We start from the raw sequence: 23,445 nt of genomic DNA, 5'->3' as shown, positions 1-23,445 counted from the left end.
CCTCGACATTATCTCTTATTACTAATTTACTATTGATTTTTCATGATTGTGGTCTAATTCATTCATCCAAGTTACCATTGACTTCAATGTAAAATGATATTTTAGTTCTTTCTTTTACGTGCACATCCAGAACTTTTTCTTGGAAAAGGCAATAATTCTATTCAAAATAGACAATTACTATCACTCTATTAAAAATGTTGTTAGTTCACAAATCACAACTGAACTATGACCTAATCATCAAAAACACGAGTACCTCGTCTCAAATTCTTTAATCTGAATACCGATTCTTACTTTTAAAATTACACACACAAAAGAAAAGCAACTTAAACTGAATGTCAGAGAAAAGCAAAGAATAAATGATGCTCCTCCAACAACACATCAGGCGGATATACAACTCTATCTTAATAAGTATCAAAATCACATAAGAAGCTAGAATTCAACCATCCGAATAAGCAAAAATTTGGAACTACAGAATTCCCTCCAATTTTACTCCTGCAGTGTCCTCTGTTTTAATCTAATCATACTGAGCAGTAACACTCGATGGGCTACAGGACTGCTTGTCGCAAAGCTTAAAACTCTCATGCTCCCAAAAGCCGTAATACAGATTAAAAATAGTACATTATGAGTAAAGAAAATAATGTTCCTACATTCATGGTGAACTGAAGGGGTAAATACTTCTGGTATCAAACATAAACACCAGTCACGAGGAGCAGGAAAAGAGATCCAAAACCCTGAAGACAAGCAAAAAGGCAACAACTTAACTCTGCAACAAAAACGAAATATCCAAAGAAAAATTGCTAGAAGCAATGAGTAATTGCATAGTTACCAAGAAAATTGATGCCACAGCTGCAGTGCCTGTCTCTTTATATAAGCTGCGGCTCCGCATGGATGAAGTGGCTTCATAGCTGCAATATGACACGTCTTAGCAGGGAAAAAAAAAATCTAAGCCTATCAAGATAGCCCACAAGTTTATTCAGTGTTCTTGACAAAACATAGTGCCTCACTTTATAACTGAAGAGCAATAAAAAAAGCCACATTAGCAAGAAAAGGTTCAATCCAATCAATAACCCACATGCTTATTCATTGTTCCTGATGAAAAAAATGCCTCACTTTACAACTAAGATTAACGGCAGTCTTCAGAAAAGCCCATGCCAATCAGTGATGTAGTGAAATCGATCAAGGCAAGCCAGTGAGCCACTCAACCAAAGTTCAAACAGTACTGAATTGATCAACATTAGAAAGCAACAAGGCCCATCAACTCCTCAACTGCTACCTTCCAGTAAAAGATTTCGAGATTTTTTGGATGGTATATCTAATGTACATGGTGCAATATGGAGCATAGGATTGACTAGATGAACTAAAAATGCAAAGATTAAAATCTTAAAAGGAGTGTTTGCTCAAACTGCTCAGGAGCTTCATGCAGATTAATCTCTCACAATTCATGAAGAATTTCGTAATTAATAGTAGCAAAATATGTTGTTTAATTTCTTCTAAAAAAAAAATATTTTGAAGTATATACTTCATTCTGGAGAAGATGGAAAAGTGTTCACCTTTGACAGGGAACCCTTGGATATAGAAGCATGGCAAAAACATAAAAATCTAGATCATTTTGAATTTACAGTCAAATGAACTTGAAAATAAAAGGTAATCTGAGTATAAAATATTAGAAATTTGAGAACACACACACGCTGAATAAGCAACAACAAAATCTCAGAATTGTCACTGTAGAAAGGTTGTATATAGCATCAATGCTCACATTTCAACATGGTTTACAAACACGAAATGTGCTGAATTGACAAGATACCATATATGAATGTGATACCAAGACTTAGAAAACCCAGGCTCAATATTGTAGTTGAGAATATAAGATAGGACAGCATTGGGGAAGCATGCAGGTGAAAATAAAGGAAAGGAGATGACTAATTTTAAACTTCATTAACCTAAACTCCTATCCACTATTTGAGTTATTGGCTCCTGACCGCATTTTCCAAATAAATTTGATGATACACTTATCAGCAATTCTACTAACGCAACTGGAACATTCTCAATATGAAAAGTTTTAAAAACAACTTACCTATGCACTTGCATAATGCATATATAAACAACTTGCCAGTAGACAGCCACATTATAGTTAAAATACTTAAATAAAGGTGGGCTAGGCATGATATACAATAGCTTACTTCCTATGACTACACATCAAATAGCATTCATATATTAGTGTAATCTTATTGCAATTATTCGGCGTTTTCGATGCTAGATGTTACATTTGTTACTTGCATCAACTAACAGGAATATTTAGCGTGTACGGATCTCTGTTGATAGACTAGTGTTGCCTTAACATGTATAGTGACTGAAACAGTTAGATAAATAAATGTATACATAGAAAAAAAGAGAATACGCGAACCATTTAAATCATACGACCTATTCTTATGGTGACCATTGTGACAACCGATTCATCTACGAACAGAACTGAAACATTACTATTTAGGGTTTTTCTACCTTTTCTACGATTTTAGGTAGTAGTTATTAGGGAAAGCCTTTCAATCAATCAAATCTCGAATTCCGCATATCGAACCCTAATTCTAGCAAAATGAACACAATGCCTGATCTTTTTTCCCATATTCAAAGCAGAAATAGGAATCGCTATAAAGAGAATCAGAAAATTAGCGCAATCGATCGCTTACATGAAAAATGAGGCAGTGACGAGGAGACCAATTGATACCATCACAACAGCCAAGGAGGGGTACCACTCCACGGGGACAGGGCTCGATATAGGCTTCGGTGCCTGCAGCGTTCCATCGCAATCAAAGATCTCGAAACCCTAAAATGGAGATCGAAAGGAGAAAGAGAAGGGAAGTCATTTCTGTTACCATTTGACGACAGACCGGAGACGGGGACGAGAGCGTTCGATCGAGCAATTGAATCCTCCGCTTCACGACGAATAAAACCCATCGGGCGGACTCAGCCGGTAATCGGATCAAAACCCGTCCGAGAAGAAAGGGAATGGATCCGATATTCCGATCTACGTGCATCATCAGACCATGCACGCACAAATCTCAATGCGCACGGGTGTGTTAAGTTAACACGAACCAACTGCGGCTCTTAATTACGAAACGAAAGCATCGTAATTCGTGTATGATAAACCGGTTCGAGTTCGAGTAGGTACAATAAAAGATTTCTTTACGAGTTAATTAAAAAGTGGCTGTCGGTTCGAGCAGCCTATCTTTTTCGTGAGTTGTTAGGATTTGATAAAAAAAAACATTAATAAGACATGATTGAACCCCATCCACCCGTCGTAGGCCCTATTAGTAGAACCCACGTATTATAAGATTATAGCACATGCATCTTAAATAAAGTCTGCCCCATTTCATGCCAATGCTTTGTTGCTATTAGTATATATTTATATATGAGAGGGATTGAGAGATTTCGATTAGTGGTTGGTCGGATGCGTGTTACTCAAAATTAATGTTCGCTAAATTGATGTAGTAATACAAGTATCACATATCAATCAAAGCATAAACTTTCTACAAGTTGCTTTCATTAGCAGCCAATAATTGAGGTATTGATTTTATAAGACTCGTTTCGAATTAAATGTAACCAACTACAATGTAGACTTGCGAATTATCATAGATAAATGAAGAAAGCTTCTTAGTGATCACTAATTCCTATCCGATTAGTCTCCCGCTTATTCCCACTTTATTCATTTAATTGGAACCATTAGTGTTAGGTGGAGGGCAACCATCTCAATAAGGTGGAGCGTTCCTTTCCCCTCCTCTTCTCGCTTCTCCCCTCCACTATAGATCTCTCGCTTCTTCTTCCCCTTCCCTCACCAAACCCTATTATCTTTAGCGCTTAAGCTTTGGAGGCGGCGGCGGCGGCAATGGCTGATAGAGTCTACCCTGCCTCCAAGCCTAACCCCGCCCCACCGCGAGCCGTCAACGGCGCGGCCTCCTTCCCGGCGACGAAGGCGCAGTCGTTTCAACGCCCTGCTTACCGCCCTCAGCCGCCGAAGTCTCGACGGAGCCGCCGGGGACTCTGCTGCTCTATCCTCCTCTGGCTAATCCTCATCATCGTCGCGCTCGTCTTCCTCGCGACCATTGCCGCCGGCGTCCTCTACTTGATCTACCGCCCCCACCGCCCCACCTTCTCCGTATCCTCCCTCCGCCTGTCCGCCTTCAACGTCTCCACCACCGGCAACCTCCTCACCTCCTCCCTCGACATCTCCGTCACCGCGCGGAACCCTAATAGCAAGATCGTCTTTCTCTACGATCCGACATCGATCGCCGTCTCCACCAGCGGCGGGGTCGGAATCGGCGACGGATCGTTCCCGGCGTTCGTACACGAAGCGAAGAACACGACCTTGCTCAAGACGACGGTGAAAGCTACCGGCGAGAGCGTAGACTCCTCAGCGGCGGCGGATCTGAAGAAGAGTAGTAACTTGAAGCTGGAGATAGATCTAGAGACGAAGGCCGGGGTAAAGATCGGGAAGTTAAAGACTAAGAAGGTTGGAATTAGGGTTCGGTGTGATGGGATCCAAGTCGCTGTCCCGAAAGGGAAGACGGCGGTCGCCGCCGCTACGCCGGACGCCGTTTGCAAAGTCAAACTTCGAGTCAAGATCTGGAAATGGACTCTGTAAACTATGAGGTGTGTAAAGTTGCATGAGAACTTGGGGGTAAAAAGGAAGGGTCTTATAGTCTTTTTGTTAATTTCTAGTTAATATTATTTGGGATTGGTGTTATGTTTTCACTTTCCATTGTCATAGAATTAAGGTGCATTCCATATATTTATGTTCATTTCATGTGGGATTGATGTAAGATTTGTGTAATAATAGTGGATACTAGAAGGATGAGATTTCTTTCTTTTTTGTATTCTGTGTTGGTATTTCAAAACAAAATGTTGCTGTTGTCATATTACTGGCCGTAGAAAGAAATTTTTTATTTTTTCAGTGAGATGATAGTGTTTGAGTTTGAATTTTGATGACAGAAAAAACTCAAGATTGTTTAAGCTCTCTGTAGATCCAGCAAAGTGGTGAAGGTGACAAATAGAGAGGTATGCACAGAAGTTGATGTACCGGAGAAGATTAAGGATGGGTCGAGTGGTTAATGAAGAGGACTCCAAGGGAAAGAGAGAAGAATTCAAGGCAACAAAGTCATTAGCTGTTCTTGGTCGTCTTGGAACGAGAACTGAGACGGCCCGTTAGTGAAGAATCTATACAGCTAAGCAGTGTGCTCTGGACTCTGGACTTCCCTTAATTACCCCTTCCCCCAATAATATTCCAGAAGTAAATGCCATCAACTTTCTTTTTTCCATCGTCTCTTGGAAATACCTTGGAAACTTGACGGAGAATTCATCCGAATGTCATTATTGCCCATTTGACGTCTAGGAACTTGTTAAAGTCTGGGTATTTACTTGGCAGCCCATGATTGGATGCCAACTGCTCCACCGTACTCAAACAAACTCATTACGTGGCGTTACCTGCTGCTGGATGGAGCGAAGTCGTCCAACCCAATTCATGCCCCACCGCCCGTGAAGCCGTACATGCGTAGGTACCCGAGGTGCCACGTGGGAACGAGGGGTGGCCACGTTGGCACTAAACGACGATATTACGGACCCGCTATCCGAGACGGATACCGAGGCCGCTCCTTTAGGCAACCCCTTGTCGATATTACCTTCCTACCCCTGGAAACATTGCCGTGCGTCTTCCTTCGCTTTATCCTTTTGCCGCTCTCCATTTTACTTATCTTTGCTTTTCTCGATGAGTGGGATCGAGCCCAAAACAGATGGTTAAAAATGCGCAGTCTTGGGCTACAAGTCACCGGATCGAAGGGTCCAACTTGGGCAAAACCCAAAAGGGAAAGCGAGCACTTGCTGGAATACGAGAACACTACTACTGGAAACTGGAAACTGGAAACTAAAGCATGCTCACTATGTAGTGAACCAGGGCTAAAAAGGTAAATCTCTCTCTCTCTCTCCCTCTCTCTCTCCCTCTCTCTCTCTCTCTCTCTCTCGGGATGCTAAAAGATATCCCCCCAGAAACGAAACGGAAGCCTTCGTAACGATTTATGCCCTCGCTGCTCCTCTCAGTTGCCATACGTACTCCCGCCATTATTGTCCGCTTCCTTCCCTCGAAACCCACTTCCCTTATACGCCCTCCTCGAGATAGCCACACAGAGCATACGTGGACGGTGACAGATCATCTCGCATATTAATAAAATATGCGGTCTTTGGTACTCAATTTTGGCTCCGCATTATGCCAGCTCAACCGCTCCTCGTCCTACGTGTCATCCCATACTTACCTTTTTAGGCTCCCTCCCCCCCCCCCCAACCCAAAACCCCAATCCCCCCTCTTATATAAAGCCCGGTCTTAGTCCTTCTCTCTCTCACTCGCGTATAAAATGGAAGGGGAGGATAAGTCGAAGAGGAAGGAATGCGAAAGCGAAGGAGAAGAAGTTATCCGTAAAATAGCGAGGATGAGTGACTCATCCGAGGGGGAAGAGGAGGATAAGCTAGAGATTGGAGAGCATACCTTATCCGAGGTCATGATGTGGCTCGAGCAAGAGGTCGAGTCGTCTTCCTCCTCGTACTCCTCGCCGGCTTCCAACTACCGCCAGGAGACGCAGTTCGTGACCATCAATGGCAACGAGGAGAGCTGCGGGCCCTCCTTCTCCGGCTCTGCCTCCACCGTCATGGCGTCGGTCGACACCCGTGGCGTCCCCGTGGTTCCATACCTCGTCGGCGGCCCCACCGACCGGTCCTCCGCGTGGCACGCCCCGGATCCGCTGAGCTGGCCGTGGGCCGGCTGCACCGCGGCCAGCGAGGAGGAGGACGAGGACGCGTGGGTGGCACGTGTGCTTTGTGGGGTGGGGCTGGAGTTAGATGGGATACTGATGTAGAGGGAGAGAGGTTTAGTTCCTTTTGTCTTATGTAGATAGGGGCATTTTTGTCTTTTTCGGCGCTAGACTTTTTAGTCTGGCGTAAGGAGCAGGAAAAAGAATTTACATTTTCCTTGTTGTTTTTAAAAAAAAAGTGGTACACCTGTTTAATTTCCTTTATCCTTTGTGGGATTAGTAGACATTTGCAAAACACTCCCCAACCTTTGCCTTTATTTACAACAAGCCTTACCTACCTGAAAAGAAAAGGCGTTAGTTTTGCAATAAATATCATAACAAGAGGAGGTTTTCTGCAATAAGACCTTAAACCCCAAAAATAAGGCCAGTTTGGAGTGGACAGTACTGCCGCCTGCGGCAGATTGGAATAAGGACAAAGGAAACGGAGAGGGAAATTGACTTGAAAGGACGGAGGATTAAGTAATATTAACGGGTATGCCATGGAGGTGCGCAGGATATGCAGTAGCAGTAGTCAATTGCACCTTTTCAAGGTGCGCCAGAGAATCCCAACTACCGCAAGGATTTCAATTTGGACTTAAGACTAATATAAATACCAAAGCTAATTCCCCAACTTTAATTACTGATACTAATATCCCCTAGTATATTATATTATATTTTTCACAATAAATTAAATAAATTTCTAAGATTTCTTTTTGTTACTATGATGTTTTATAATGTTCCAGTTAAACCGATATGATTAGAAAAAAAAAATTTAAAGAAAAGGACTTATTATTATATAATGGTGTTTAATAATGAGGATGTGGGGATATATATGGATAGATTAAAAGGGTTTCTGGTGAAGCTGGTGGATATGGACATGCGAGCAGCGCCGGAGAAAGCCTCTTTTGCCAAGTTGCCAATTAGGCGAATCATGCTGCCAGACCTTAAATGATACAAGATATATGATAGAGATCTCTCTAGATTGGTTGTAAGTCCCAAGTTGCCAATTTGCCGATTTCTTTCATGAGCTATCCAAGCCTTTTCATCCATAATTTTAATCTGCCTCGACCGGTAGCCTGAAAACCTTCTTCGGCAGTAGAATTGCAACAACTTAGGATTTGGATTTCTTAGTTTATTTTGATATCCTTATATCTAAGTTAGACAACTTTATTATTGGAAAAAATAATAATAATAAATAAATAAGGTCCATGTTTGTTGGGCTTGATAGTTCTGGCTTGAGTCAATGAGTTACTTGGGCCTTTGGAAGGTCCATCTCTGGGCATGCATGCCATCATGGACCAGGCCCTCCTCCCCATTGGGTTACAGAAGAACGAACCCATGTTTTGCATGGTTCAGGAACCTAGCTTGATAGCTGGGTTCTAACATCCAACTTATGCAAGGAGTTGATTCAAAGCAACAAGAAGTTTGTCTTCAGATTTGTTGAGAGGTAGGTCAATGTCATTGTTACTAGATGGCACTTGGCATAGACTATGGATGCAGCTCAAGTTGAAGAAGTTGTTCAGTTAATAAATGACTCAGAATTTAAAGCAAGATAGGCACTACTCCTAATTATGGCTAAGCCCATCTGCCCATGCATAAGTTGCATAAGTTGTAGTAGTAGTAGTAGTACAAATGAGAGTTTGATCATTCCCCCTTTACTCTAGGAGAAGATTAGCATCTCATTGCAAATGAGCATATGAAAGAAAGGTTTAAGGTATTAGATGATCCATAAGTATCACTCCCATTCAAAGTTCCAGTCATCTCCTGGGCCCTAGAAAGGTTACAGATGAATGATGAGTTGCTTTCCCTTTGAAGAGCCGGCTTTTGACTGGCATTTTCCAGAGGAAAAAGAAGCCACTTCTTTGGCTGCTCCCCTCCCTAAATGAAGGAGCAATTATTTTTGTGTAGTTGTTGCAAATAGTACAATGCCACGTATGACATATATATATATATATAAATATGGGAGATGCCTTGAGAGAGAGGTCATGGAAGGCTATGAGATATGAGCAATAGATTAAAGGGGGGGGGGGTATGACTTATGAGCACAGTCTTTTTGTCCCCCCAATATATTTTTCACCAAAAGAAATCAAGCTCTCATGGCAAAAGAGCCAAAGAAGAAAAGAGATGCATTTGCACATGGCTGCCAGGTTGCAGGGCATCCCCCTCCCCCCTTCTCCTTTTTTGGTGGTCCATTTGCAAATCCAACTCCCATTCATCTTCCACTTCATCCATTGAACAGTAGTTCATCAATCAAATGTTTGGCTGCAATTAATTAGCAAGAAACATAGACAAAGTAGAAGTCCTAAGTTTTTTTTTACTTTTTTTTGGAGTGGATGTAGAAGTCCTAAGTTGAGATAGACATGGGAGTGAAAGGATTGGCAGTACAGTGCAAAAGAAATGGGCCAGACCACATGTAATGAGTCCTTTTTAACAGTACAGTAGAGGACTGCATGGTTTTTCAGACAAACATACCACACAAGCTCTCAGATTCTAGTAATCATGGAGTAGGTGCATGTTACTCTGATAGTGCCTTTCCAATGTAAGAATCTCATTCCCAAATACACATGATAAAGTTAAGCAAGCACCTCTTCCAGGAGGAGAAAAGAAGCTACTTAAGATCAAAACCACATTGCTTATAGAATTAGTGATGTACTAAGTGAAGCTTCATGGAGATGTAATTTAGTCCTCTATACTTTGACATAGATGACAATCCAAAGCATCTACATGTTAGTAATTTTGCAACTCAAGCAAGCTCTTTAGATACCTTGGCATTTACTCAGTTCTAGTGGGGGGACCAGGAGACACATTGTCTGGGAACAAAAGGTGGAAAATATTTTGACACAATCTAGAGTAGGTGGACATCTAGTAATGTCTTTTACTAGCCAAAATTTTATTTTTCCTACCTATTAAACTCATGCCCTCCAGTTTCACCTGCCGACAGCGTATGTTGCTTAGTTTTTGAAATGAGAACTCCTCCAACCCCAAAATTGCCATTTGAATGAGCTAAATATACTAGGAGCATGTACTGGTACATATCATAGATATGTACAATTATATATTTTATGGTGTCTTCCTGGTGCCAACTCTCATTTGTTATTTTGCTTGCAGGACAATGTCTGATTGCTACTTGGTCTGAAGTTTAAGCCTGACAGTGAGAAAACTTAGTTGTCAGATAAGTGGGATGGTGATCTTGCAACCTCACCCCATAGAGATGTGATTAATAATAGAAACCAATGCTTGGCTTAATATAGACTACAAACTAGGATTAAATGTCTCTTTTTACCCTAATACTTTTTTTTTTCGTATCACTTAAATTTCTACGCTTATAATTAAAAATGAAATTATTAGAATTTTCATCTGAATCGATTAGCTATTTTTCTTTCTATTATCACATGTAAACTAAGGAATAAATTAAAACCTAGCTCTAATCAAGTGTTAAAAGAAAATTTGAAGGGCGTTGTTGTTTAAACAATAATCCTTCTCCGCTAATATATTATTATCTAATACAAATAACGGGGATACTTAGTAATTTCAAATATTATGTTAACATCGTCATTAATTGTACTTTAATTATTAGTACAAAGAGATAAGTGATAAAATGTATTCAACCCTATAAACTAATACTTTGTTTGAAGCTTGATATTAGAATTTCTAACTTGGGTAGGGTAACATTGTAACCCATGGACCCGGAGACAGATGAACATTACTTAAAATAGAAGCAAATGAAAATGTAGCATGCTCTCAAAATTGGGTGCTAAAAATGGTAAGTCAGTAAATGTGGGAGCTTAGAGACAAGAAGGGTAGTAACTAGCATGTCACTCGCTAATTGAAGTGATGCTTCCTGCTCCAGACAACCGTCCAAATGTTATCAACCAGAAAGCTTACAATAATCCACAGTTTGCACACTCATGACCAGTCTGTCAAACATAGCAAGCTTAAAATAATGATCCAATTTCCCAAATCCAAAGCCATTATAATTTATCCCCTATAATTTTTAACACCTCTACTTGACTACTACTACTTGTCCCGAGTGACAGTAGTCCTACAGATGCAAACAAAGAATCTAATGAGGATTGCTACTTAACAAAACTTCCCATGGCCTTGTATAAAATCTTCTGTGTTATCTCAGAATCTTTTTCCTCCCACCCTTCCTGCTTGCCCAAGGAAGAGTAAGTAACCACACTACTTACAGCTTCCTTTGCTTCTCATCCATTTCATCCCTTTTTTGGGTAGTCCTATCTGCTATGAGAGGAAGAACCATCCGTCTTGATTGCAATTTGCAATTTCTAGCAAAAAGATACAATCTTTTCTCCCACATCTAAGAGCCCACATTTGAGTTTTTAAGCCAAAGCTCTCTCCTTTCTTCTGATATCTGTACTCTCATGGTGTTTTCTGACACATGCATTCATCTCTCCAATATGGGCTTTGGTTAAATTTGTCTCCTTTGGCACCGCCAATGCCTTATTCCAGATGGGTCGCTCGGTTTCACCCTTTTTGTTGGTTCTCAAGTCTGGTGCAAGGTGAGGGGTTTGCTCTGTAAGAGAAGGTTTCAGTGCCCTGTGGGCTGTTAGTTGTCAGATTTGTGCTTATAAAGGGGAAGCATCATGGTGGATCGGCAAGAGAGGATTGTTCTCGGGTTGCTTCTTTCTTGCGTACATGTTCTTCTTCACCCTCATGGATCCAGAGGTAACTAGCTTCCGGCATTGATGCTTTTTTCTACTGTGATTTCGGTATTTACTTTATTTAACTCTGGTTTATGATGCATTTGGAAATTAGGGTTTATAGTACTGTTAGTCCGAGAGATCATGTGAAATTTTAGAGGAAATTTTGGCTGTGGTTAGATTTGCAATTCGCAGATCTCAGTTTACAACAATCCATCAGTACTTCAATCAGACAATCTCTCATATATTGTTGAAGAAGTGACGCCAAAAAAATAAAATAAAATGTTTGTTTTATGTGAATTAGTATCATGCTCTAAACAACTGCCTTCAATCAGTGTATGACCTCCTCATCGGAAATGTGTCATGCTTCAGCCACATATCAGCATTGTGAAATGTGGACGAAGAAGATTCAGATGACACTTATTGAGAATTTATTAGTTCCTAGAGAGATTGCATTTGGTGAATGTTTGGCATTCTTTTTCATACTGCTTAATCCAAGTAGAGAAGGACAAAAACTTCTTGCAGTCATTATCACCCTAAATTATGTCTGGAAAAAACCAAGAAGGGTTACCTACCTCTACCAGACTGGAAGGGTTCATGAACTCTAATTAGGGAGGAGATATATGTAGCAATAGCATGAGTATGCTCGGGTTTTATTTATGTTCTTAGTGCCTCTCTCTCTCTTGCAGGGCTTGATTTAGCTCCATCTCCTGCTTTATCTACTGGTTCTCTGCCTGATCATGTAAATACACCAACAATATCTTCACCTAGTCCAGCAGCTCTCCTTAAAGGTAGCTGTAATGCAATCATAGATTGGATAGGCATTTCAATTCTCAGGATCATTTGATAAGTTATCATGCTTGTATATCTTACCAGGCCCTGGTTCACATCCTCCACTTGTATCACCACCTGCTTTCAAGGCTATGTCGCCCAGTATCTATGCAGGAACACCAGCTGTGCAACCTTCTCTTCCAAGAGTGATATCTCCCTCTATAAATAGACAACCGAATAGGCCCATTGGTTCAGGTAAATCATCTTGCCATATTAATAACTAAGAAAGACTAGTTGTTGGGATACTAATAGCGGAAATTTTATTTGGAATACAGCTCACAACCTTTCTCCATCTTATACGTCCCCTCCACAAAAAGGTGACACACGTTTGAGTGCACCTACAAGAAATTCTCCTGTCGTACTGCCACATGCTCCAGGTAAATGATCAACTAGCAACAGCTTATGTAAACATTTACTTGCGTAGATATCCTATAATATTTCTCATTTCCTATTGTTTCTTCCTTGGCAGATTCTCCAAGAATTTTTGTTAACCCACCCAGCGCACTGCCAATTAGTGGGAGAATAACTCCATCAAGATCGCCTGCTCCACGTGCAACAGATTACCACGATGATAACAAGAGTAACTTTTTCATGCCTTACAATCTCTTGTTTAACGCATGTTCTTCTACTTCTGTTTTCCAGAGCTCTGATCTTCTTAACGATCTTGCTCATATAATGTTCAGGACCTTCGCTTTCCCCAATGAGTGCTTCTCCTAGTTTCAAACATGGAAATTATGGCATTCCTGTTGCTTCACCCCGAGAGGACACAAGCAAGCATATATCCCCAAGGACCCCGACAATCGAGTCTTCAACAAAAGGTAACTCAGGTTTGTTTTCAGTTATGTCTACTTAAATGTGAAGATACATTTCACATACATATTTATGACTAGCATTGTTGTCAGGTTCTTCCCCTATGATAAGCCCTGTTCCACATAAAACTGAATTGCCCCCAGATACAACCGCGGCCGCTCCTTCGACTTCAAATGTCGAATCTCCATCAGTAGGAATATCTCTTGGCCCCACAACTGCACCTAAAGTTCAAACCCACCATAGGACAAAGAAAAGAGAAGCAAGACCTGCATTAGCTCCATCTCATCCGCCATCACATCTTCCAGGTTGGATTATTTGGAAATTTTAATCAGATAAGTTCTTGTTAATATTCAGTACTGACACAATTTTGTATATCCATATCTGTAAGGTCCTGTGATATCTCATAAGGGAAGACATCATGTTCCTCTATCACACGATCAAGGTACCAAATATTTTGACAACTGAAAGTTAAAAGGTTGATAATATCACTCAATTTTAGACATATTCATTTTGCAGGGCCTTCACCCTCGTCCGTTCAATCTCCATCTTCAAAATCATCACAAATTCCATCTAGCTCGAATGAATGTAGTTTTCTAGGCTTTTCTGTTTGCTTTTCCTTATTCTTTTAAACTTCTCAAGGTAATTCTTGTTTCTCGGTATATTTATGTGCAGGGACCGATCAATCTCCTATTATTTCTCCGTCAGGGTCTGTTTCTACAAAGCCAAGGGCGCCATTGGCTCCACCTGTTTGGGCATTACCACCTCCGCCTCCTAATTTGGGTACAGATACGCTTTAATGGATATGCCAGTCATTCTGTTATGATTCTGGCATTCACATTTCACCATCTTGCATAGCATATTATAAGATTCTTACATTCTAATCTTGCATGAAAATTAACATCCAAGTTTTGCTCGGATGCAGATTGTAGATCATTAACATGTACAGAGCCTCTAACAGACCCCCCTTCAGGATCACTTTGTATCTGTGTATTACCAATCAAAGTTGGAATTCGTTTAAATGTTGCAATATACACATTCTTTCCCTTGGTCTCTGGCTTTGCCCAAGAAATTGCATCTGGAGTTAATATGAAGCCAAGACAGGTTCGTGTGATGGGGGCGAATGTTGGTAGTGAACAGCCTGAGAAGACGGTTATTCTTATCGATCTGGTACCACTTCAAGAAAAATTTGACAATGCTACAGCTTTTTCAACATATGAAAGTTTCTGGCATAAGCAAGTTGCCATAAAAAAATCGCTTTTTGGAGACTATGATGTTCTATATGTTCTGTATCCAGGTTAGTAATCTTGTTTCACTTTCTTGCGCTTGGTCACATATATCTTAGAGTGCTAGGCTACTAGCTAGTGCAATCAAAATTCTTTACCACTCTTTCTGCACTACAATTCTTCCCTTGAGTTGATGGATGATTTGAAGTTTTGAACCATAAAAGAATGCCTTTTATGGAATAAACAGTTATTATGCAGTTGATTCACTTGTATTTTATGCAATAACACTACGAAATCCATCAGTGGTGTAGGAAACTAGGAATCGCAGTTACTTCTGTCTGTGCTATATAGTCAATTGAGCATGGGGTTCTTGTGTGTAAGTTTGACAGAATGGTTATTTGCCTGGGAGTGGGAACTTTCCTCTACATTTTTTTTCTTCTATTTTGTGCAGGGCTTCCTTCATCTCCTCCTGCGGTACCAGTGAATATTAATGTTGACGACGGGACATTTGGTAACAACAATAATGCAAGGACTATGAAACCTCTTGGGGTTGATGTTGGAAGGCTAAAAAGGAAAGTCAGTGGCAGCTTGATTGCTATTATAGTCCTGTCATCTACTATAGCATTCATTTTATGCACTGGAGTTGCATTGTTGCTGTTATTAAAACGAAGAAATAATATCGATCTGCCTGAGAGATTTCCACATATTCTTCTACCAAAGTTTGCAAAGTCATCAGGTACAATAAATCTGACACATGTTGCATGAAGGAAAATGGAAAAATCATTTGAATTAAATATTCACTCAACAGAATGTAACATGATTCTTCTTTGAGCGATTTGGGTATTAAAAACTTAAAATTACTTGTAAACCTTTGATTCTTGTGAAGAACCCACACGTGCTGTTTATCATCTTCTAATGCAGTATTTTGAACTCGGGAGGAGCTCAACATTTGTAAGAAAAATATCACCTAAGCATAACAATCAAGCACTTTGCCAGCTGTATTTGATTTACACAGTGACTCCTTACTAGCCAAGCATTCCTATAGAGAGCTATTTTTGGTGCTATGGAAGCTTTCATGTCATTTGTGTCCTCTACATTCTTCTGTACTATCCCTGCTATCTGTGACAATCATTCACAATAGAAATAAAAAAATCTTATCTAAGCCTCTTTAGATATTTGCAAGATTTGAAATCCTATGAAATTTCTTTCAATGTTACTTATGTCCTTCCTATCCTAGATTGATCCTAACAGATTGGACAACCATTTGTACTAGAGCCTCATTAGATATTGGATAAAAGAAGAATAAGAAATATCAGAATTATGTCTGTTTCTTTCTTGTAAAAATACTTCCTACTTAAGTGATATAAACAATAATGGTACTTGCATCCATTTTTCTGTAGTTTGCTTTTGGAAAGTATATCTCTAACAAAATCATATGATGTTCGGTGCCCAACATATTTCAGCATCAGGTTCTTTCAGCTCCAGTATTGCAACATATACAGGACAAGCAAAAACTTTTAGACTAGCTGAGCTCCAAAGAGCTACAAACAGATTCGATGATTCAAGAATACTTGGAGAAGGTGGTTTTGGATGTGTCTATAGCGGCACACTTGAAGATGGAACCACTGTAGCAATAAAGGTCCTTAAGAGATATGATTACCAGGGTGAGCGGGAATTCTTGGCAGAGGTTGAGATGCTAAGCCGCTTGCATCACCGGAATTTGGTCAAGTTGATCGGTATTTGTGCAGAGGAGCATGCTCGCTGCCTAATTTATGAGCTCATTCCAAATGGCAGTGTGGAATCTCACTTGCATGGTAAGCAATAGAGCAAGACTGCTCAGCTATTTTTCCATGTTCCTGCTTTATTACATAATAAGGTGGCTTCTGATATATCAGTATCTTCTCTATTGTTCATGACTAATCTAGTAACGAATATTTTGAGAAAATAATTGATAAGAAGCTGACAAATAAGTTGACGGTTGTCCAACTTGATTAACATAAATTCTTTTTCCTGGTCAAATAGTCTAGTTTGCTAATCAGCATAAAGTTTGTGCGTTATCCTGGTGATTTGGTGGTTTTTTATTTGAATTTGTAGAGCCTAATAAGTTACAATGAGTTGACTGGTTAAAGTCAAATTAACTGACCTACCTTAAATAATTAGCCTCAAATTAAAAAAAGTGCTCTCTTAAATAATTAGCCCACTTATTGGCACTCAAAGCTATCCACAGTTACAATGAGTTCACTGCAATGTCTTAACTGTGATGTCTCCCCAGGAGTGGATAAGGAGACTGCTCCTCTTGACTGGAATGCCCGAATGAAGATTGCATTTGGTGCTGCACGTGGACTTGCCTATCTGCATGAGGACTCAAGCCCTAGTGTAATACATCGGGATTTCAAATCTAGCAATATCTTGTTGGAGCATGATTTTACACCAAAAGTTTCTGATTTTGGCCTGGCAAGAACTGCTATGGATGAAGGGAATCAGCATATCTCCACCCGTGTCATGGGAACTTTTGGGTGAATTTCCCATCATATTATCTTCTTTGATATAACTACTCTGTACCCTGAAGTGCTTGAGATGCTAATCTATTTTGGTATATTTATTTCAGTTATGTGGCGCCTGAATATGCAATGACTGGGCATCTTCTTGTCAAGAGCGATGTTTACAGCTATGGTGTCGTACTTCTTGAGCTCCTCACCGGAAGGAAGCCAGTGGATATGTCGCAACCCCCAGGGCAAGAAAATCTGGTCACATGGGCTCGCCCGCTTCTCACTAGCATAGATGGTTTAGAGGAAATAATCGATCCAGCTCTTGGAGTAAACATTTCATTTGACAATGTGGCAAAAGTAGCAGCGATTGCATCAATGTGTGTGCAGCCCGAAGTATCACATCGTCCTTTTATGGGAGAAGTAGTTCAAGCCTTAAAATTAGTATGCAGTGAGTATAATGAGTGCAGAGGATCTGAAAGGCAGGAGGAGTTATCAGCTCATTCCAAGGCGATTCACAATAGAATGGGTCTAGACGCAGAGAGAGTGTTGTTATCTGATATGTTTGGTACATCACCGCTATTTAGTGGTGATGAAACTAGTTCTTCTCATAGGCACTCTAGTTCTGGCCCTTTGATGATTGGCAGGAGTAGGCAGTTTTGGCAGAGACTAAGAAGTTTGCCGACAGGAAGCATGAGTGAGCATGGGTTTTCACTTGGATTTGAGACACGATCCGAGGGTAGTGCATAATGACCTGAGTGGCCTTAGATTAATGTTGTCAATTCTTCTAATAAATCCATAGGATTTAGGTGATATCTACTGATGGAGTCAGGCAGGGTATCATCACCTAGTTAAAGGGCTCCAAGTGTTTTGGCTGTGGATAGCTTTGAGTGGCAATAAGTGGGCTATAATTGCTTCAAGATGAGGATGCGGATGTTGAGGTATATATTGTTCGAGATCATTAGATGTATTATTGGAGCTTGGGGGCGTTGGTTCAGAAAGCTTCAATAAAGTGCTCTCTTAGAGCTGCTGAGTTAGAATTTTCTGCTTTGTCCTAGTTTTAGATTCCAGATTTTATTTCAGCTGATTTGTTGTTCTTTGAGTTGGTGTGTAGGGAAACTGTTTCTTATTTTTGGATTCACAAGTCCTTTCTCTTTGTAAATTTATGTCTGATGAAGAATAACAGGTTTCTTTGGGTTTTCCTTTTCTTTTACGTGTAAACCTCTCCCAAGTTTCTTATTTGCATGTATACTCTTCAAAAATTTTATATTTGTGTATATATCCATTGAGAATGGATAATTCTTAAGTTACTCTTCGACAACTATAAATTAAGAATCTTTGCAAATAAATAGACAAAAAGAGAGATATCATTAACTAAAAACTTAAATATGCAAATAGGGAGAAAATTATTATCTTTTGTTAGCTCGATGAAACCTATCGGTTTACTTATGTTTAAGAAAAATTAATATAAAAAATTAGTTTTGAAATGCAACATCACCTAGCAGCACGCCAACATCCTTATTTAGGTGGGCACATCATTATGCAACTTGAATCATCCTATCACAGCATAAAATATATCTAAATTCAAGTATAACAGTTACCAAACAAATTATATTGAAAACATATAAAAGAAGCAACAGTTGTACTGCAGAGTTAGGAATGATGCTTTAATGTTCCTGTGAAAATAAGGTCCAATTGACTGAAAACAGGAAAAATTCTCGGTAGTACATTGAACAACAAATCCTTTCGGCATGACCCAATATGGCACTCATTTTCCATAGGGATGGTATCTGCTGCCATATCCCCGGCCACCGCCGTAACTACCATATGCTCCACCATATCCACCTGGGACACCATATGCACCACCACCAACACCGCTGCCCCCACCATATCCACCATATCCACCACCTCCATACATGTTCCCTCCAAAACCAGAGCCATAACCTCCAACAAAGCCAGCAGCGCCATATTCATAACCTCTGCCATATCCATAGCCTGCACTTCCACCATAATAGTCTCCTCCACCAGACCGGTAACCACCTCCATACCCATATGCGCCACCTCTATAAGCTCCTCGGGAGCTACCAGTTCCATAAGTATTCCTCCCACTAAAACCTGAATCTGCACCAGGTTTTTTTGGTTCAGCCTTCTTGATTTCAACCTGCAATGACCAGTTAGTAGTTACAAATCTCTCTCCATAAATCTATAATCCACATTGATCTCTACTATACATATACACACACAATCCCTACACACCAACAGAATAAAGCAAACTCAACAAGACAAAAATCTCAGTGCGCGAACATGTGTTCTGCCACTGAGGCAGTGCATCAGTGGATTGAACTCTTAATATTTCAAATTGCACACCTTACTCTTGCACTATACATTTACTGCATTATCTTAAACATTCCAAATAGTAAAATAAAGGGCCACAACTTCCCCTTTCCATTTTCCCTGATATGAGCTAGACTCATTAAGAAAGGTCAAGAAAAGGGAGAATGGCATTGAACAATTTCCACATCCCATTGCACCATGGTTTCACAAGGACAAGATGTGTAATCATACTGGAATACTGACAATAATTTTAATTATATGAAGGGGGGAAAAGGAAATACTATACCATTCTACCGCAAGGATTCAATATAACCTAGAGCTGCAAGGAAACTAAACTGACTGTTCAGGAATAAGAATGTTGCTGGGATCAGGTTTTATAATAGTTGAATTATATGCAAAAAGCAGTGTTCAGGCATAAGATTAGAATGCATGTTTAGGCTGTGGCTTATTTATAACTTGAACCTATATTTTATCATGTCAATCCAGGGCCCCTTTTCTTTTTTTCTTTTTCCACGATGCTCAATTCTTGACTGTTCAAACCTGTGTTAGTACAATGTATACTGCAAGCCTCAAACTGATGTTCAGACCTGGCATGTTAAGGAACAAGCCAGAATTCCACTTCCTAGAGCATCAGTTGATAGAAAATGTTAACAATAACACATAAGCAGTACCCACTTTAAGCCCAAATCATATACTCCAGAACAATGACAAAATATTGGCAATATGTTAAAAGTACTTCAGACCAACTAACCTGCTTCCCTCCAAGATCATGCATTCTACCCTCTGAGATGACTTTCTCAACTGCCTCTTCATCTGCAAAAGTAACAAAGCCAAAGCCTCGAGACCGCCCAGTGCTGTGGTCAAGCATTATCTGGTGCTCAACTACCTCACCATAGGAGGAAAAATGCTCCTTCAACTCATCTGAGAAGTTCTAAAGTTCAGTATATTGAAGTGGGTGCATCATGAGGCCGGAAAGTGCAAGTTCTACCTTCTGTTAGAGATGGGGCAATCCCCCCTACGAAGATCTTCCTTGACTTGGGGCCGGCTTTTGATGATATGTCTTCTCTTGGGACTGTCCTCTTAACTTCTACCTGAATTAAGCCAGCAATATACATAGCATTCCAGGATGTTATTTGTTTTTGTAAGGATAACAGCAATTTGGTATTACTACTCCTACGTCAACAAGTATCAGGGAAAAAAATTAGACCAGCCCTACCGTTCTTCCATCTATGACATGTTCTTCTTCCAAAATCTTGTCAATAACAGATGGATCAACAAATGTAACAAATCCAAATCCCCGTGGCAAATGTGTGTGTTTGTCCTTCATAATCACAGAGTCAGTGATTGCTCCATACTTCTCAAAATGCTTGGTGAAGGTGTCTGAAGCAAAAGTATAAAAAAAGGCAATACAGTGGAATAAGTCCAACTTACCAAAGTAGCTACCAGACTTAAAGGGCAAATGACGAAAGACAAGCTTAAGAAGATTTAAAGTGAAAACCAAAATGAATCCTAGAATTGGTAAATCATAGTTTGTGAGATTTGAATTCACTATTTTCTATAAATCTCCTTAAAGTGACATGGAGAAGAACATGATAGAATGTAACTCACTGTATTTATCTTATGTCATAAACAGAACCTCTCAATTTCCTAGTAATTAGCAAAAAGTTTACATTTACAAATTTTCCACAATAATAACTCTTATGCCAGCCCAAACCTGTTTTCCATGCCATACTCCTAGGAAAAGCTCGAACAACCTTCAACAAAAGGGTACCCATACCCAAAACCGACACAAGAAGGTAGGTAGAGAATACCTAGGGGAACTTGGCAAAATAGCCCCCTAATTTCAGAGGACTGCCTTCTCACAAAGGGGCGGCAGCGACCATGTTTGGTCGACTGTTTATCAAAAACTCAGGTCTTCATAAAGTCATAAGACCATGTATAGGGGCTGATGCCCGACTCAATTCACTTTTCCTATCTAATCCTTGACCACTTAATCTCTTGCATCAACCTCATAACAAACTGGTATACCCATCAATATTAGCCATGGAGAATTACTGGATATCATCTGGCTCTCTGCATTTATCTTATGCCATAAACAGAAACTAGTAATTAGCAAATCTTTACTTTAAGCATCTGCGACCACAGGACACCACAATAAAAAAATTTAAGCCAGCCAGTTGTGTTTTCTCATTTCAGGTTTTCCCATCTAATCCTCAAGTAATTAGGTCCCTTGCATCACTCCAGTTGTAAACTGGAATACCATCAAATTTCTTGTATGTGTATTTTGTTGATCATCAATACAGCATACTAAAGGAGAAGTAACCAATTTAGCAAAACTCTGTAGTATTGGGACATTTGATGCAACCAAGTTGATATGGACCTTTAGCTATCATCTCAACAACTATTTTGATTGTTTTTATATAGATTCAACAATGCAATTGGGTGTGGTTATCAGAATCACAATAGAAATTCTCAGGGTATACGATCATCTGAATAAAGGAAACACATTTGGAGATAGAATATTGCCACAAATAGTTCATTGTTGCTGTTTGGATGTTAAAGGGAAAGATTGAAAGCAAAGATACAAGTTCTAGACAATTTAAGACGTAGGCACAGGTATATACATCTCCATATGTTTCCCATTTTGTTGAGTACTAAGATTAATGGCTGATTACACTAAAAGAAAGAAAAATAAAAGCTGTATCCAGAGAAGCATTTCAGTACAGCTTTGCCTGTGAAATTGACAAATGCAATAGTGTGATGCATGGTCAAGGATATGGTCAAACTCAAGATGGAATCCTGTTAAGATGACCCAAATCTTCAGTTGTTCATGTTAACAAGAGAAACATGGCTTAAAAGGTTGACCAATATTTTCAGGTATGATCTCACTATTGCAGGAACAAAAGTATCATTATGATTGTTCTTTGTGTAGCCATGATTGTCTTATGGTTGATGTACATCGACCAAAATATCTAGTATGGTTTCAAAATGACTAAATGTGAGCTATCCCGCACAGGAGCCAACAAGAATTCTGAGTCCACCCAGACAGAAGATTTATATGAAACTTATGTCTTTAGATGAAGAACACTAACAGCAAAGGTTCCACACAATACTGATGTAAGGACAGCTCGTGTTACTAACATAATGCATTGCACATAAGTAAAAACCTTGCATAGTTCAAAGGTTGAGTCTGCAATGATTGCAACTAACAGAGAACAGAATTATGCACTAATCATGCCCAGCAATCTAAAACAAATTCCCATGACAAAATTCAAACATATTCAGCTAACGGGGACCTCCAATAACAGTAGAAAAAGGTGATAGTTAAGCATGATAAGTGTACACCATTCAGTTCCCACTATTATACAAATCAAAAGTTATTTATAAAAGAAACCTTCTTATTCCTACAAAAGAAAATAAAAGGCCAACCAAAACATTAACTGGAATAGCAGCCATACCTTCAGTTGTGTCCCACGCAACACCTCCAACAAAGATTTTTCTACCAAACAAGAAAAAGAAAGAATTAGGGTAACATCTTCCATTTTCCCCCAAATCGTCTCCCCCATTTGATATGGCCAACATATCAAACCAATCAACAACTAAATAAATCTACATCAAACCCTAAGACCAAACTACTAACCCTGAAGAAGACGAATCGCTAACAGATTGCTTCATCTCCTCGCCGGTACTATCTACGTTATCTACTCCCATCCCCTTATCCTCGTCCCCACACCTTTCTCCTCCATCACCATCACCTCCTCCCTCCTCCTCCTCCTCCTCCTCTTCCTCCTCCACCTCCTCTTCCACCTCCTCTTCCACTTCCTCCTCCACCTCTTCTTCCTCTTCTACCTCCTCGTAACCATTAACGGCCTTCTCGTTATCCTCCGCAAACCCCTCCATGTTAAACCTTTTCCTTTCTCCTACCTACCAGAAAGCCTGCAAAGGATCAAACTGTTAACCTACCTCTCGATTCAGGGCTTGAAGGAGATCGAAACCGAAACCCTAGGGGGAGATTACCTTCCTCTTTTCCTACCTAAGGTTAGGAAAGATTGCAAGATTGGGAGGAAAGGAGATCGAATTCGAAAGCGATTTACTCTTTTTTTTCCCTTTGAGGAGAATAAAGAAACCCTAGAGCGAGCTACAGTGCGCCGCTTCGTAGGTGGAGAGAGAGAGGGAGAGAGAGAGAGGACGACGTAAGGCAGCAGACGGAGGCCGCTTTGGTTTTAAGCGCAAGAAAAGGAATGTAACATGAACCGTTAGCGCAATTTAAGTA

At 40.0% G+C, this 23,445-nt stretch overlaps 5 protein-coding genes across 6 annotated transcripts; 3 read left to right on the top strand and 2 right to left on the bottom strand.

The window, feature by feature from the left end:
- Positions 1–264: 264 nt before the first annotated feature.
- Positions 265–3,016, bottom strand: LOC140768831 (uncharacterized). Its single transcript, XM_073109257.1, has 4 exons — positions 2,871–3,016; positions 2,685–2,785; positions 827–905; positions 265–731 (listed from the first exon to the last, which is right to left on the bottom strand). Exons 1-4 carry the CDS (start codon positions 2,871–2,873, stop codon positions 684–686), a joined length of 231 nt encoding a protein of 76 aa, XP_072965358.1. The 5' UTR covers positions 2,874–3,016; the 3' UTR covers positions 265–683.
- Positions 3,017–3,880: 864 nt separating this feature from the next.
- On the top strand, positions 3,881–4,636 carry LOC140769289 (NDR1/HIN1-like protein 13). Its single transcript, XM_073109954.1, has one exon. It carries the CDS (start codon positions 3,881–3,883, stop codon positions 4,634–4,636), a length of 756 nt encoding a protein of 251 aa, XP_072966055.1.
- A 396-nt stretch (positions 4,637–5,032) lies between these two features.
- Positions 5,033–7,021, top strand: LOC140768136 (uncharacterized). Its single transcript, XM_073108268.1, has one exon. The coding sequence runs from the start codon at positions 6,396–6,398 to the stop codon at positions 6,891–6,893; it is 498 nt and encodes a 165-aa protein (XP_072964369.1). The 5' UTR covers positions 5,033–6,395; the 3' UTR covers positions 6,894–7,021.
- Positions 7,022–10,866: 3,845 nt separating this feature from the next.
- Positions 10,867–18,059, top strand: LOC140769036 (receptor-like serine/threonine-protein kinase ALE2). The gene is made up of 15 exons (XM_073109559.1): positions 10,867–11,513; positions 12,178–12,279; positions 12,365–12,514; positions 12,595–12,696; positions 12,789–12,899; positions 13,003–13,137; positions 13,222–13,434; positions 13,518–13,571; positions 13,646–13,714; positions 13,802–13,909; positions 14,052–14,423; positions 14,804–15,088; positions 15,816–16,166; positions 16,625–16,868; positions 16,961–18,059. The coding sequence occupies exons 1-15, from the start codon at positions 11,432–11,434 to the stop codon at positions 17,586–17,588; spliced, it is 3,006 nt and encodes a 1,001-aa protein (XP_072965660.1). The 5' UTR covers positions 10,867–11,431; the 3' UTR covers positions 17,589–18,059.
- Positions 18,060–18,398: 339 nt separating this feature from the next.
- Positions 18,399–23,370, bottom strand: LOC140768588 (uncharacterized). 2 transcript variants are annotated; one of them, XM_073108918.1, is made up of 7 exons: positions 23,190–23,370; positions 22,813–23,108; positions 22,631–22,671; positions 20,389–20,552; positions 20,161–20,263; positions 19,924–20,093; positions 18,399–18,999 (listed from the first exon to the last, which is right to left on the bottom strand). In XM_073108918.1, the coding sequence occupies exons 2-7, from the start codon at positions 23,070–23,072 to the stop codon at positions 18,607–18,609; spliced, it is 1,131 nt and encodes a 376-aa protein (XP_072965019.1). In that variant the 5' UTR covers positions 23,073–23,108; positions 23,190–23,370; the 3' UTR covers positions 18,399–18,606. The 2 variants fall into 2 exon arrangements, with proteins under 2 accessions (XP_072965019.1, XP_072965020.1); XM_073108919.1 differs by having other exon boundaries at positions 23,206–23,370.
- Between the last annotated feature and the right edge of the window lie 75 nt (positions 23,371–23,445).

Source organism: Typha angustifolia, chromosome 10 (assembly GCF_048772165.1).
Source record: "Typha angustifolia cultivar Huaian chromosome 10, ASM4877216v1, whole genome shotgun sequence".
Taxonomy (NCBI): domain Eukaryota; kingdom Viridiplantae; phylum Streptophyta; class Magnoliopsida; order Poales; family Typhaceae; genus Typha; species Typha angustifolia.
Note: the sequence above shows the minus strand (reverse complement) of the source record. Positions and strands in the feature narration are given on the sequence as shown.

Coding starts and splice junctions, on each gene's coding strand:
- LOC140768831 (XM_073109257.1), bottom strand. Junction 906..2,684: donor GTCACTGCCTCATTTTTCAT/GTAAGCGATCGA, acceptor GTCATATTGCAG/CTATGAAGCCACTTCATCCA. Junction 732..826: donor CTGTGGCATCAATTTTCTTG/GTAACTATGCAA, acceptor GCTTGTCTTCAG/GGTTTTGGATCTCTTTTCCT.
- LOC140769289 (XM_073109954.1), top strand. CDS start 3,881: ATGGCTGATAGAGTCTACCCTGCCTCCAAGCCTAACCCCGCCCCACCG.
- LOC140768136 (XM_073108268.1), top strand. CDS start 6,396: ATGGAAGGGGAGGATAAGTCGAAGAGGAAGGAATGCGAAAGCGAAGGA.
- LOC140769036 (XM_073109559.1), top strand. CDS start 11,432: ATGGTGGATCGGCAAGAGAGGATTGTTCTCGGGTTGCTTCTTTCTTGC. Junction 12,900..13,002: donor TTACCACGATGATAACAAGA/GTAACTTTTTCA, acceptor TATAATGTTCAG/GACCTTCGCTTTCCCCAATG. Junction 15,089..15,815: donor AAAGTTTGCAAAGTCATCAG/GTACAATAAATC, acceptor AACATATTTCAG/CATCAGGTTCTTTCAGCTCC.
- LOC140768588 (XM_073108918.1), bottom strand. CDS start 23,072: ATGGAGGGGTTTGCGGAGGATAACGAGAAGGCCGTTAATGGTTACGAG. Junction 20,264..20,388: donor ATGTCATAGATGGAAGAACG/GTAGGGCTGGTC, acceptor GGCTTAATTCAG/GTAGAAGTTAAGAGGACAGT. Junction 19,000..19,923: donor ATGATCTTGGAGGGAAGCAG/GTTAGTTGGTCT, acceptor TGGTCATTGCAG/GTTGAAATCAAGAAGGCTGA.